The sequence below is a fragment of the Limulus polyphemus genome, unplaced genomic scaffold, assembly GCF_000517525.1.
Source record: "Limulus polyphemus unplaced genomic scaffold, Limulus_polyphemus-2.1.2 Scaffold3051, whole genome shotgun sequence".
Lineage (NCBI taxonomy): Eukaryota > Metazoa > Arthropoda > Merostomata > Xiphosura > Limulidae > Limulus > Limulus polyphemus.
Genome location: NW_013668661.1, coordinates 105507 through 121942, shown reverse-complemented (window position 1 = coordinate 121942; position 16436 = coordinate 105507). Strand labels below are relative to the sequence as shown.

Below are 16436 nucleotides of genomic sequence, written 5' to 3'. Positions count from 1 at the left end.
GAAGATCAAGATAGCTTTGTGTGTATTAAGGTAATACAGTATCGGAAATACTATGTTAGTATATACTCTATAAAATTACACAGTCATAGTAGGGCCTTTAGTAAAAGTGAAAATATAGTCATGGCTCTCAGTACTGAAATACTGCATGACAAGGGTGTACTAATTGAAGTTTTGACTTGTCAAGGATACTCTATGCAAAATATTGTATTAAGACTCCATGTTTCAATAGGAACAGTATGAAGACTGAAGAAAGTATGTGAAACTGGCATTGTTACTAACAGAAGTGACTGAGGTAGAAAACAAACCTCTACAAAAGTATGTTAAGTATTTCAGGGTATGTTCTTTTATGAGACAGAAGACAGTCAAATACAAATCTTACCAATGACTATGTTATAAATACAGGTGTGAATGTTACCTTGAGAATAGTAAAATATACATAAGCAAAAAGTGGTCACAACAGACACGTATCTGTTTGAAAACTGCCACTGAAAAGAGGTAAACAAAACCAATAGTTTGAAATGGGCATTGAACCACAAACAGCAAAATGAGAAAAGCTGGAAATGTGTGCTTTTATAAATGAATCAAACGTATCTCAGTTAATGTACATCTACAGTGAAGCATGGTGAGGATTTCAGTCAACAATGTCAGTAATCTCATCAAAATTGATGATACCCTTCTGCTGAAAACTACATGCAGATTCTGATCCATCATGCCATTTCCTCAAGAACACATCTCATCAGGTGAAGATTCATCTTCTGGCAAGATGCCAAGAATACAACAAATGTGGTAAATTCTATCTTAACAGTAAAAATAAACAGATGGAACTGCAAAAAGTCTCAATATAAACATTCTTAAGTTGTTTGGGCTTCTTTAAAAATTGAGGTCAAAATACAACCAAAGAGCAAAGAAAAGATTGTTTGGAATAATAATCCACAAATATAAATTGATAAATTATATGATGACATAAAAACATAGTGTAATGCCTTGGGTAAAACAGAGTTCACATATGAAACACTACTGCCTTGTACAACATATTTCTGCAATAATGTTTTATACCTATAAATAAAATTAATCATATTGTTGCAATAACTTGTTTTTTGTGACTCTGTATGTGTATTACTTGTGTGTTCTATAATTATTTCCATTACAAATAAAACAAAATATGGAATACTAAAATTTCAAATAACTTAACTTATATCTTTATGAGGATTAATTAAATTGAAAAGCTACTTAAAATTAGAGATCACAATTATAGCAACTATGCTATTTAAAAAAAGGAATAAAAATAAGGCAAAAACGAAAAATATGTGTTATACTTTAAAATCATTTAGCCATGCTTGATGTAAATTGCAAATAATTATTTATAATATCAACCTATGAAACATAATTTATGATGGAGCAGCAAATATCAGAATTACATTTTAGCATTGATTGGCATTTTGTGGTCATGTGATTCCACCAAAAATGCATCACTTTTGAGAAGGGTATGTAACAGCCCTTTCCAATTTTCATACACTGAGACCATGAAGATTGGGTTTTTATAATTTTCAAGATGGGAATATTCCTTGCACTTAAGGGCATAGGAAAACAAAGGAATATGGATAAACTTGGTTACAAAAATGACCATCCAGAAAGAGATATGCAAACAGTCATAACCCAGCCATGATATGAAAAGTGTGGCTTTTTGTGACAGGTGAGAATCCATGAACACAGAGATCAGTAGCAAAGACCATTTATGTGCCCAAGGAAACAGTACACAACATAATAAAAAAAGGATTTCCATCTCAAAAATGTGACACAAGTCATACGTACACAAGTTGCTTCCACAACGTATCTGTTCAACCATCACATATCTCAAGCAGCTGGAGAATGCAATGAGTATTCATGTTACTCAATATGAAAACATATTGGTCAACTTGCAGGATGCAACACCTATGAATTTCTGTGGCATCAGACTGTTGAAATGGGCACAGAGAAATTATCATCTTCCTACACTTGAGAAATTATGGAAAGCAATAGGGAAGAGGGTGTGCTTTGGACATGAAAACCTTACAATGGAAACTATGCTGCAGGGTTATTATCAAGGTGCATGATCATCAGACAGAGCATGGTTAGACATGATGACATGGAATGTAATGACGTGGTAAGGCTCCAAAATCATTTCAATATAATGCACTCAACCTCTGTATAACTGTCCTAGGAAAGACTGCCATTACTTAATATTATTTAATTGATAAAACTTTCTATGGTTTTAAATTTACTTGTATAAGTACATAACTGTTTATGGCACTTACAAGGAACTATCATTGGATCTCTGTTCTTCAAAATATTTATATCATTCAAAGCATCAGAGCACTGGCTTATGCTAGTCTTCTGTTGGATCTTGGACAAAGTCTAAAAATTTAACAAGGAAATGTTTACTGTTTTTCTTGTTAATACTGTAGCCTTTTAATTCTTGGATTACAATGGTATTTCATTATTTAACAACTTCCAACTTGAAAATAACAGAAAAAAAAACAATAAGTAAATATGAGGAATTTAAGTTGTGCATCACAACTTGCTAGGGCTGATATCATACTGTTTTACTGTCTTGAAATAACATAAGTTTTAATTTATATCTTTATTAATGATACAGTTTTACAGTATTATAGCTGACAGTGAAAACATATCTCTCTGAATAGGAAAGATTAACATGCTAAAAATACTACAAACCTCCTGTTGAACAACTAATTCATGTTATATTAAAACAAAAAGCTTGGCCTGATAACACTTAGATAATGATAAGAATTGTCTGAAATTATGTTTTACATCCCACTGAGCAACCTCTTGAAAATGTATTATTCTTCAATTTCCATATTTATGTCAGAAAAATATATATTGTTTCATAAATGTTTAAAAATGATATATTACCACTTATGACAATTTAGAAATTACAAGTAAGATAACAACAGAACCACAAATCTTTAAGTGACACTTGTACAGATTATTTTTATTTTTCCTCTCTTACATGTGATTTGAGAATTTACCCTCTGCTTGAGAACAATGAATAGATCAAACATACTTTAATCACTTTTATTCTGACAGAAACTGTTGATAGTCTACTACATAATGATGACTTTCCACGAGCTTATAGATTTGAGCTAATGCCAATGTGGTAAACAAACCTAAAAAACATGTTTTAGTAGTTTTTTTGGTGACACATCAACATATAATTTTGCATTAATTGTAACATGCTTAAGTAGTTGTCAATTATTGCAACAAGAACTAGCAGATTTCAATCGAATAAGAATCACTTATATGATCAATATGTTAGAACCTTAAAACACTCAATACTGGAAAATAAGGTTTAAGAAAAACAAAAAACATTTGAGAGCAAAGGTTTTTGAATATAAGATCTTACTTTATCATAATGATTTTAACTCCTTATCTGCTACAAAACCACACAATTAGTTGACTTAGAGACTCACAAAATAGGGGTATTTTGAAATATCAAACTAATATCCATATAATTTTGGTATTATTCCATTAGTTTGGATTTACACTTAACGGGTATTGTACATTTGTCCCTCATAACTCTTGACAATATTTTCTCATTCAAACAATATTAACAGCTTTTAAGGATATCATTCAGTTTAAAGAGTACCTCAAATTGCTGCTTTATTTCTGATATATCTGTGTTTGGTTGTGGGGAACATATATGTCGAACATACATGTGAAGTTGGTCAGCCATCACCATTGTATCACCACATAATACTGCTTCTGAAAGAACTTCATAAATGAAAGTATACTGTTCCTGAAAATAAAAGAAAGAATATTTAAGAAGTTAAAATCTAACATTTATATGATACAAGAGGAAGTGATACAGTTATATATTAGTTGACACTTCTTCAAAGAATTGGAACATGATTTTTCAAAATTTTAAAATATATTTTACAGTTAATAATTCAAATCATATGTTAAGGGATAAATTACAAATATATTTTCAGCTTGAGACTGTAAAATACATAGCACCAAACTACTTGTTGAGTAAATATGAGAAGGAGATGAGGGATATATAAATTTCTTACACAGCCTGGAAGTGTTGAATTCCAATACTACATCTTCATAGATAACAATTAAACATGTGTCTGTGATGTAAAGAGTGAACACGAAAAAACAAAATAAATTATGTCTCATATTAGGAAAGCAAGTATTCCAATTATAAATATTTCATATGCTTACCAAAGTCGGCACCATGTTTATCCGTTGCATTCTCATCTTGTTCACAAAACTGAACACATCAACTTGATATTCTTCATTTGCTTGATTCCGTAATGCATCAATGGCAATAAAAGTTCCAGATCTTCCTATACCTGCACTGAAACATATGCATATACAAAAAATTTATATCATTCTTTTAGAATTTAATAATGCAACAAAAATTCAGGAAATGATGTTTTAGAACAGTAAAACTCTATGTTATTTTTAATATGGAACAATCTTATAATAAATTTTTGAATAATCTAGATATACCTAGTATTGCTCAATTTTTATATACCACAGACATTCAGCAACCAACAAACATATCATAATATCATAAATAACTAAAATAAAATATTCTTAAAAAAGTAATTTAATCTTACCTGCAATGAACAATAATTGGGCTTTTGTTATCAGGATTATCTGTTCGGATTCTGCGTTGTAGCATGATCAATGATGCAGCATTTGAGGGAATTCCATTATCAGGCCAGTCTAAAAACTGATAATGACGAACTCTTCTTGTTTCTCTGTTCTGTAAACAATATAATCTTTCTTTCCTCAGAAACAAATGGTTTTGAAAATAAAAGGTTATATAAAGTACTTTGGAGTATAAGTTGGGAAATAGAGAATAGAAATCAAGCACTATGGAAGAATGAAACTCAGTTTTTAAAATATATATAGAAGTGATGTAGTGATAGGTGGGGCAGCTTCTCAATGGCTCAGGCTAACCAAGAGACCCTCAATATCTGGAATTTAAAATATGAAAATTGATGGAAAAAACAAAACAAAACATGGAAAATGTTTCAATGGGGGGCAACAAAAATGTTTGTCACAGGGCCCTTTGAAATCTAGTTACACCACTGTATAGAGATATAGAGCTTGAAGATTCCATTCCATGCATATTGTTATAAACACAATACTTAATTTTCAGTATCAGACTGCACATGGATCCAAACTCCTCAGTTCTTAACTAAAATAAAATAAGCATACTGACTAAAAAAAAGAATAGAGAAAATATTAGTGCAAATATTAGGCATTCTTTTACAGTAGGATACACAATAAGTAACTGATGTTTTCTCCAACATATGACTACAGTTTGCCCCTGAAGAATAAAGGTCCACCTTTCGAAAGCGCTCGGGTTATAGGGTATTTGTTCATTTCTATCAAGACTTCTTGAACTTACGTGTTTTTCTAACATCAAGGTAGTGTCCTTGTACATGTTTTCAGTGTAGAGTTAGAACTCATTCCTAATTATTTCAATTTACTGATTTCATTTGATTATGATGTACAATATGATTTATGACTTCATTCAGAACCTTCAGCTATTTATACATGAAACACACATGATTATCCCTTTGATGAAGGTAATTTGTGCATCTACAAGCTGAAAACCATTCTTAACCAGGAAAATTTAGTAATAAAAAAACTGAAATGAAATAGCTTTGGCTAGAAACAAAAACAATATAACCATCTTTGGACAAGGTGTTGATACATTTAGTTTAATATTAAGACAGACATTATAAATTGTGATGTAATTATATTGGTGTTGATTTTCTACTAGGTTGATCAATATTGTATGAAGTAAGTTTTCTAATGACTTCTTTTTTTTTTATCAATGTTAGTTATTTGTTAGGTTAAGTATTTTCTACCTTTATAGTTGTTAATCAAGTGTGAAGCAATTGTTAATTGTGGTAGTTTTCTATTCACAAATGTTATTTAACAGTGTAAATATTCAGCCAATAATAATATCACAAAATTCCTTGCTGATGGAGAGGTGTAAGAAATAGAAACGTAATAGCAGACAATCAACATACGTGAAATTGTGGAGATTAACAGCAAAGTGCAGATAAGCTTTATTTAATTTTTTTCAAAAGTTGGTGTCATGTAACACAAACTAGAATAGTCAGCAGCCATGCATACATTTATAGATCGATTTGCTCCATTTTCTTGTCTTGGCAGTAAAGTTACAAGTTCATTAAAGAGGAAAACAAATACGTGGTTTTAGGTGCTGTTGAAATTGATATGTGCAAGTATATGCCTTCAAAGTCACTACAATCTGCAGACTAGTTTGCAGCCATTTATACATATTAGAGATAGAATTGTTCAGTAAGTGAAAGTTTTGTTTGTTGTAATGATATGATTACAAGCTGGTGTAAAAGGTAAATAAATACACACCATTCAGAGTTAAATTGCTGTCAAAACATGACATATACATAAATGTACACAATAAGGCCCTATACTGTGCTACATGTTTTCATAGTGATCGCTGTTTAATTATATATTTATATATATGTACCATGCAGGCCCATTTTATACTTGTTATTCAGTTCGAACTGAAGATCATCTGTCTTTCTTCTAATGTACTGTTATCAAATAGTACATTCAGAATAGTTATGAAAGTGTTGGCATGAACAAGGCTCCTAGTTAGGCTACTCAACCCACTGTACTATTAATGGTATAATAAATGTTACTTTGCATAATTATTCTTTAGAGAAATTCACACATTTTACTAGCATCTAGTCTCATTAATTTCAGATGTACATTTTACTTATATATTATGAATCTTTTAATTATTACAGTTCACAATTAGTAAATTTTGTGTTAAAGATTGTTGTATTTTTTACACAAATGATTTTAAGAGGGAATGTTCAATATTGAGTAATATAATGTAATTTTCTCAAATGGTCGTATTTAATAATTTTAATTTTTTTTATTACAAATTACAGAAAATATTATGCAGGTCATGAGTGCTAAAATCTATCAAAATATAAGTCATAAATTTTCAAGAATGATCTCAGAATATTAATCCTTCTATCATGGGTAGGAATATTTTAGCCATGTAACTTGTTATATTTTGACAGATTATGAAACTTTATGCACCAAATTAAATGTTAAAAAACGTGCTTTAAAGCTGCCTAAGAAAATAGTCATACAATGTTACGTGCACATTCATTGCTGTCGAATGTTACTTCTTTTACCTTCTTCCTACCACCTTTGTATAAGTCTAAATTATGGCTACATATTATGTACGTCTAATGTATGGGGCATATGACATGCTCCATGTTGTTGATGAAAGAGTTATATGAGAGATTTGTTCTCCATTCACTTCTTCAATGACTTCAGGCTTGTTTTGACTTGCACATAATCAATAAGCTAATTGGGTCAATTAATCTAAGATTGAATGCAACTTGAACAATTATTTTTGTATTTAGATAATTTCATCTAAAAAGAAGAATTAAAAAGCAAAAGAGAGTAGACTAATCAAAGAATCATGCACATTAACAAGGTGCAACATGTTAAACTCACTTTTCTCAGCAAGATGGTGCGTATCATGAAATCCATACACGTCTCTGTATGAATTAACAATACCTGTAAATCTCCATACTGAATGCTGTCATCGGGCCAATATTTGGCACATTTTCTCTGTAAGATAGTAATATATTTTACTGAATAACTATTATAAAACATTTATTGAAAATATGACTTTAATTTTTTTAAATATTCTTGTTCCATTACTTACCATGTTTCTTTCATACACTTTCAATTTAGGCAATATTTTCAGATACCTTTTTAGCTTTAAATACAAAATTAAACTTAAAAGAAATTACAGTTAAAGGTGAAGTTATATGTAATTAATTTTACTTAAAAAATTTACAGTATGTATGATGTTTTGTACATGAAAGTGTCAGTATATGCTTTCAATCAAATCTTTTTCTCTAAATAAATGAATAAGTATTAGTTTCATAATTTCAAAAAGATATGGTCCAAATGTATACAGCTTTAGAGTTGAAGAAATTATGTAATTTGAAAAATTTATCTATTGACTGTATTAAAAGCAGGTAAAACTTCATTATTATTTATGCTAAAATCCTTAAACATTTACAGGTATCCATATCTTGTGTAATCTCACAGTTTAACCACATAGTAACAAAATGGTAAATCATTCTTGCTAGTAGTATGTATCTATTAATCTTAAACCAATACAAAGCAACTGCATAGTCTTCAAGAGCTTCTACAAGTTTTACGTATCCTAGCTTGAAAGACAAACAAAAACATATAGATAAAGGACATACTTTTCCACTTTCAATTAAACTAGTCACCATGACAATAACAGAGGAATTCTCCTGCCACACCATCCTCCAGAAGTCCAAAGAAGTGTTTTCTTTTGGACCTAAAACACATAGAGTAAATTTCTTCTTAGTAAAAAATTCACATTTATTTCAAAATACAATGAAGTAAAAAAAATTGCATTACCAAAACTAGTCAGCTGTAACTAATAATAAATATTTTACCATTCACTGTGTCAAAAAATGTTGGTTTTTGTGTTTTGTACTCTTAATATAGAAGCACAATGTGCCTGAAAAGAAATTATCCAGAGGTATGGCTAATAATTATAGTAATAAATGCAAAAACAAACATGATTTGACAGATTTTATTGTATTATGACATAGTGAATATACAGTAAAATGCTGCTGAATGATTTATTTTTATATTTATTAGTATAAATATTAACCACACTTTTGGATGTTTCTTTTTTGTTTTGTTTGGGTAACTAAAAAAAAATAGTATTATTTACAAAAGTACTAAAATGTACACTTCTAGACAACAACAACACATTATTGAAAACTAGCATTTTTTTACTGTACATGAAAACAAAAACGTACAGTAAATATGTATACGTGACACAGGTAGTTATGTAATTACACTTGAAATTAATTAGGAATTATAAAAGTTTTTGACTGAAAAAGATGAAAAAAGTTATACTAAATAAATAAGTAATAAAAGTAAAAAAAATTCAATTCTTGAAAAATTAGATGACCACTATACCTTGTGTTGCAATATACTCCTTTGTACTGTTGTAACCCTGAAAATAAAGAAATTAAAAACATTATGAGCATGATAAAATAGCAGAATTTTACTAGTGAATAGTGAAGTTAAGATCTCTTTAGCAGTTTTAAATACCATATAATTGGATGAGTGATGGTTACTGGTATAATAATGTAAGTGATCTGTCAGTGCCTAAGACAAATTTCACATGTAAACCAGATCTCACATCTGACCAGATGTTACCAACCTAAGAAATGAATATGAAAACAAAATCTAGAACTGATACCTGTCACTAACCATATAGATACAATCAGATCTGGTAAAAAACAACTGACAGCTATTCCTAACTGTACATATATATTCAGCTTCAGTTGGCTGACAACTGATGCCTGTCACTAACTATACAGATATTGTTAAGTATACACAACTGTTTCATGTCAAGTTTAGTGCAAATGTTAAATTTAGTCATTTATTGAGAGCAATTGTTTGTTGCAGGTTTTTTTTATGTAACTGTTTTTGATTCATACATAATATAATCAGATCTGGTAATTAACTGTCCCTAATTAAATATACATATTCCATTATATATATAACAAATGTACAAAAACAAGATGAACATGACTAAATTTTATCAGCTAACATGAAGATGTTTATAAACAGACAGATATGCTTAGCTGTGGCCTAATATCTGAGAATTGATACATGTCTTTACCTATACAGGTATAATTGATCTGATAACTGAAAACTGATAATTTTCCTAAATACAAAGATATATAACCAGATCTGGTTGGTAATAACAATTGACAGTTATCTGTAATTGGAGAGATGTATTGAGACCCTGTCAGTTAAACATTGATACATGTATCTAACAAAAAAGATATAACAAAAACTTGCTACCTAAAAATTGTTACCTGACCCATTAGACTAATGAGGTATAACCAGTTTTGGCTGATTTTCAGTCTTCACATTTATTAACTTAATCAAGTGCATCTCTGTTCTATCAGACAGAGAAGCTGTAAAACTGCTAGCATCATACATGTGAGACGGAGTAAGAATGACAAAGCATATGTTAGTGGGATTTGTGTATGAGGAAATAGGATGCTCATAGTAAGGGGGTTCACCACATACCAGATTTTACATCTACAGTAGAACCTCAACATTAAGGGCATTTTTATGGAAAAGTACCCCAAAAAATGGAGCATGCTAACATGTTATTTCAATAATGCATGTTCGTACATATATGATAGCCAATGATTGAAATAGCTAATATACTATTGTTGTACAGAGTTGTTTAAATTAATTTAACAATTAATAACTACTCTGCATGCAGATAGTACAGTACTTTACTATAATAAAACATACATATTTATGCTAATTAAAGTCTAGTTCCCTAGGTAGTGTTACAACAGAATGATGATTTGCTGACTTTTCATTGGATGTTTTTGGTTTTTATGTGAACAGCCATTCAGTTGTTTAAGCTTTATTTCATGCAAAATTGCTTCCAGGTTTAATCTCATAGCACCTATTTTTTACAAATTAGAACTCCCCCTTTAAAACATTCTGCATACAGGCCTGCTCACTTCATGATGTGCATGTGTCATTATGAATAACTTTTTTTTATTTAAATTTTGCTTTTCATTTAATCCTTCTTATCTATACTAATAAGCTTCTATTTTTTCATTTTTAATACTTTTTTCAACAATGAACAGAAAACATATGTAAAAGAATCAAGATATTCAGGACTTAGATGTGGACTATAGTATTTTGCCATCAAGGTACTGTAAAACTACTTTTTTTGACAATGTTGGTTGTGAACAAAATATTTTTGTTTATATATTTTAAATATGCAATTTAAAACACAAAATATTATCAAACATAAAAATAAAATGTCCTAAAACTACTATATATTAACTAGCTTTGTAACTAATGGTTAAACAAGTTTTGTTAGCTAGTCAGGCTGATTGGCATGATAGTACACAATGAAACTGAGGGGGGTTTGACATGTGGGTTTAACTTTTTTTGTTTATATCTCAGTAAGCAAGAAGCTTGAAGGCTATAGATTTATGTTAAGGCTTAACAATAACTATGGTATAAGTGTGTAATTTATATCAAACTCAGAAGATCATATAGGGGTAAAAAGAAATTGTAAAGTGATTAATTTGGGGGCAAAGAAGTGTCATGTGATAAAGAGGTTTGGTTTGTTTTGAATTTTGCCCAAAGCTACATGAGAGCTATCTGCGCTAGCCATCCCTAATTTAGCAGTGAAAGATTAGAGGGAAGGCAGCTAGTCATCACCACCTACCGCCAAATCTTGGGCTACTCTTTTACCAACGAATAGTAAGAATGACCATCACATTACAATGCCCCCATGGCTGAAAGGGTGAGCATGTTTGATGGGACAGGGATACAAACTCATGACCCTCAGATTGTGAGTTAAGCAACCTAACAACTTAGCCATACTGGGCCTGTGATAAAGAGGAGTAAAAATTAAAAATTTTTTAAATGTTTCTTTTTGAAATACAGAAACTAAAACTTATATCAAAATTTGATTTATAAACTACGTTTCAATGCCAACTTTATTGACATACACTGAAAATAAACGTGAACAATTAAATTTTAAATGCAACTCTGTAAAAATGTTGAAATGTGCACAATTTGATTTATTTTATTTCAGAGAGTTAATACCACTGATGGCTCTAGCTTACAAGTGATGTAAGTTTAAGAGTTAACCACTGTGTTTTATTTGCTAATATCTCACTCCAGTTTGTTAAAATTTATTCAGTACCACAACAAACACATTTTGGGTAAAAAATTCATTATAAATACCTTATGTCACACACATTTATGTAACTTACCACATGTTGATAAGCAAATACTGAATTACTTTATAATACATGTTTTCTTTTTGTCAATTCACTGGTTTTTCCAAATAGTATATAAAGAACTCTAATAGTATCCTTATTAGCAGTGATCAAGAAAGATAAACCTTTTCTTCAAAATTTCTGACAGTTAAGAATTAAATTGTTTAAGTTTTCTATAATCTTTTTAACTGACTAAATGGATAGCTTGAGAAAGATTATTTAAGAAAGTTATAGATTTCTACTATAAGTTTTATGGCAGAATTAAATTTAGTAGCATAAAGTAATTCTTATGTTCTGGATCTACATTTTATTACTAAAGTAGGTTTTCAAGTATTGAATATTGAGAAACAAAACAGTAATATATGTCTTTAGTAATCCTTTATTATCCTACTGATTCTCATTGTCTTTTTTAGTTATTTTAATCAGTAGAAAGTACTTTATTATAAAAAGGCATCTAACACTTTTACTGAAGTGCTTGAAAGTTACAGCCACACTTTAATCATCATGAAAGATCTGAATTAACTTACATCAATGTAACTTGCATTAATATAGTCAGAAGAGGTTACCCCTTGTAAGGGCTCAAGGATTACACGACAACGATCGTCTGAAAGAACAAAAACAAGTTAAATTGATATAATAGAAAAAAAAACATTACAAAATTGCAACCATATCTATAAAATATATTAAATTCTGACAAAAATAGGATTTCTTTTGTTTAATTCTGCATATCATAATTGATGAAACATTCAGAAAAACTAGAATCATTAAAAAACTTTACTTACATGGAAGAAGGTTGCCATACCGGTTCTTCTTTACATTTTCTGCCTTTTTTGCTTCACTCCATTGTGATGTTTGTCCTCCTAAGAGTGACTACAAAACCATTTATGAATCAAAATATTAAATAGTATTAAACAGATAGAAATAGTTTATAGATTTTGCACTTTCCTCAGTAATTTATGATTTATTTTTAATTTGTATCATATTAAGATTAATCAAATTCAACAAATTCTTACAGTTACAATATGACTTAAAAGTCTGAGTCTAAATTATCAACAATTATGGTTCCATGAAGTGTAGCAAAAGAAAAGTACTGGTTTGGTTACATAATATGTATATTACATTTGTAATCAATATTTCAATATTAGATAAAATAAGTTTATTTTGGAAAATAACAAAGTTATAAAATAAATTTTTAGTTGTTTATCCTCTTGACTTAACTATATAACACCACCAACTAGGCTTGGATGATATAAGTTTTATGAGACAATAAACTGGTATTCCTTCTACTTTTGCTGTATAATAATCAAAGGGTGCAATAAATTAATTGAGTTCTCTTTACAACAGTACTTCTGAACTGGATCAGTACTGAGACTTTGAGTTGGCCAGTTTTGGGTTGTGTTTTTTTTTAAACAAAACGTAGATATCTGATTATGTTCACATGAGGAATGTTAAGCTCATGTTTTTCTTTTCCTCTATTTTTTTACAGCCTCTTTGAACAGGTCTATTGCTGATAGTTCTAACCCAGTGCACAACTAGTTCCTTTCAGTTTTTTTTTTATGTCTTTCTTGCAAGTTTCTTCTTGTTAGACTCTCAGTTGTAGTAAAATATCTTTTAAACCTCACCCTCAAAAATATAGATATTTCTTGAATAACACACCATTATGTAAAGCAATTTGTGCTAATTTTTCTCACCTTTATCTATGTTGAAACTTTTAAATTCTTTGGTTGAATTTGGCACTTGATTAATTATTCACTTCAATTAACTGAATGTAAATGTGACTATTGGTGTTTCAAAATGTGTAAAAAATTCTGTCATTTAAAAAAAAAACTTGATCAAAGGATCAAGTCATGAAAATCTACAATAATTCCATTTAATTAATATGCAATTATGTCATAAAAATATTTAAGAAGCACAAAAGTTATAATAATTATAAAACAACAAGTGGATATAATACAAGAAGACAATGGCGATGAGATACTATTAGTGTTTCTTTTAACAACTGTTCTCATTCTTGAAAATTTTTATTGTAGAAATTAGTCTTTTTTTTTTTACTGGGCTCAGACTGTCAGGTTGTGTGTGGCCGCCAGATTCTTTACAGTTGGTGCCTGTGACTTGTTGACAATAAATTTCAACAATAAACGGACAGCACATAATCCACTTGTTTTAAAATAATATATTCAAAACAAGTTAAATGTATGCACAAAAATTCGTGACCATACTGGTTATCACAGTTGTATCTAGAGCTTTAAATAATTCTCTTTTTTGTCAAAGTCCAAACAGATTGTATCTGCACATATTTATAACACATGACAGAAAAATCTAGAAATATCTAGCCCTTTAGTTACAACAATATTACATAACAAGAAAGACTTAGAAGCTTCAAGTAATATGATGTCAACAATATTAAAAAAGCCTAGTACAACAATTAAACTACATTCACAACATATGACTTGTACAGAGTTACGTAACGAAACTTGTCATAACTATCTCTTAAAATAATTAGCTTTTAACACTCTTGTTATGAAATTTAAATAATAATTAAATATTAAATCACTAAATAATAACTCTTAAGCTGAACAGTTTTGTATATCCAACATAGATTCATAACTGTTTACCTTCACTTACCTTCTATTTCAGTTTTCATAGTAAATATATACAGTTTCTATTAGATTTTTGCTTTCACAAATCAGTTTTAATCATTAAAACTCTCATCAAAGCTAGTCTTTTAGTAATAAATACAAAATCATATTTGATATTTTTGAACAGAAATAACAAATAAAACAGGTTAGTTTTGAAAAAAAAAACTGTGTCAAGTTTAATACATACATTAAACTCATCAGAAAAGGTCGATGTAACAGTAGTGTTTTTCTTGAAGATATAATCTGGTAGTTTTCCCACTAGAATTGATGTAGAGCTGTGAACTGACTTTCCTTTTCCACGTTTTGTAAGTGAACCTTTTATGAGAAGAATAAATAAAGTTTGGAATGAAATAAAAACATATAAAGGTCATGAAATATATCAAACTAAATGGTTTTGCTACACAATAAGTATTATACTGATTGTTGTTTGTCATCAAATGGATATAAAATCTGTACTTCCTATTTTTTATTTGAAATAGAATCGTACTAATTATGAACCTATAGATGTAGTCATAATGCAATATATTAAAAGATTGAATAAGTTTAATCACTAAAAGTATTTGTTTCTTCATTCCTTTGAAAAATGGATGGCTACAATGAGAAGTTATAATTTATTGTTATGTAACAACTACAGGTAGTTAAATAAAATTATCAAGGAACCCATTCTACATGTGCAAATCTTAGCATTTTGAAACATATTTCATAATTACTGATATTCAAATCTATTTATTTATCTTACATAATATGTTAGAGGTTTGAAATTTGAACTAAAATGCTCTAACAATTTTAATCTCTAGATCTAAGAACAGGAGAAAACCTAAGCATGAGACTTTGTGGATATCTTAAAATGTAGAAAAATAATACAATTTTTAGGAATTTATAATTAATACTGTTGCGTCAGCAGAGGTCACGTGACCAGTATCACATCTCGTCGTTCTCGACCATTCACGTCCTTTCCTTAAATCTCGGGATCCTTCTAGATATAGTGTAGTCTTTTATATATAAGATGGTCACAAATTGACGGCACCAATGTGTGTAATTAAACGGAGTATTGTTTAGTCGAGCACGTGAGACGTTCGTTGAGAATTATAGCATTTGTTATAGCGCGACTGTTGAAATTAAGTGTATCACAAAGTTATATTCAGAAAGAATAAACCATTTTTATTTAGGAAAGGACTTGTGTCGCAAAAGTTTCATCGGAACGAATTTACGGAAAATTAACTAACAAACGGAGACGTAAAAAATTGGTGTCAGAAGTGGGATAGAAAATAAAAAAAGAAGAAGATGGAAACAAGAGGCGGAAAATCAAACTACAGCTTAGCAGATTTGATGGCAGCAATACAAGAACAGCAAAAGAAACAAGAAGAACAAGAAAATAAACAAGAAGAGAGATTACAGCAGTGGTTGGAGGAAATAGAAAAGAAACAAAAAGAACGAGAAAATAAACAAGAAGAGAGATTACAACAGTTGTGGGAGGAAAAAGAAAAGAAACAAGATGAGAGACAACAGAAGTTGCAAGAAAACCTCCAACAATGGCAGCTCGAACAGCAAAATAAACAAGAGAAATTACAGCAGTTGTTGGAGGAAAAGAAAAGTAACAAGAAGAGAGATTACAGCAGTGGCAACTGGAACAAGAAAGGAAACATGAAGAAAGCCAGCAGCAACTACAGGAAAGTCAACAACAGTGGCAAGAAGTACAAATGGAAAACATTAGTAAATTTATAAGCGAATTAGATACATTAAAGGATGATTTATTGTCTTTTACACAAGGAGGATACATTAACCGTCGACTTAATCAGCCCCAGAAAATGGCAAGCCCCTTCCAGATCCCGCAGCTAAACCCTAATGCAGACATCTTCAGCCATGTTGG

General features: G+C 29.8%; 1 protein-coding gene across 1 annotated transcript in view; it reads right to left on the bottom strand.

Annotated features, from left to right (window-relative positions):
• Nucleotides 1-2261: 2261 nt before the first annotated feature.
• The window catches only part of LOC106468551 (receptor-type tyrosine-protein phosphatase mu-like), a gene marked incomplete at its 3' end in the record, with an annotated part of 105953 nt that continues 91778 nt past the window's right edge, over nucleotides 2262-16436 (bottom strand). Inside the window, exons 23-32 of the mRNA XM_013928984.2 lie at nucleotides 14754-14881; nucleotides 12710-12797; nucleotides 12455-12531; nucleotides 9067-9103; nucleotides 8313-8410; nucleotides 7546-7662; nucleotides 4623-4771; nucleotides 4222-4357; nucleotides 3644-3793; nucleotides 2262-2394 (exon numbers count right to left, since the gene is read on the bottom strand). Coding sequence (XP_013784438.1) covers nucleotides 2262-2394; nucleotides 3644-3793; nucleotides 4222-4357; nucleotides 4623-4771; nucleotides 7546-7662; nucleotides 8313-8410; nucleotides 9067-9103; nucleotides 12455-12531; nucleotides 12710-12797; nucleotides 14754-14881 — 1113 coding nt within the window. The remainder of the gene's footprint in view (nucleotides 2395-3643; nucleotides 3794-4221; nucleotides 4358-4622; nucleotides 4772-7545; nucleotides 7663-8312; nucleotides 8411-9066; nucleotides 9104-12454; nucleotides 12532-12709; nucleotides 12798-14753; nucleotides 14882-16436) is intronic.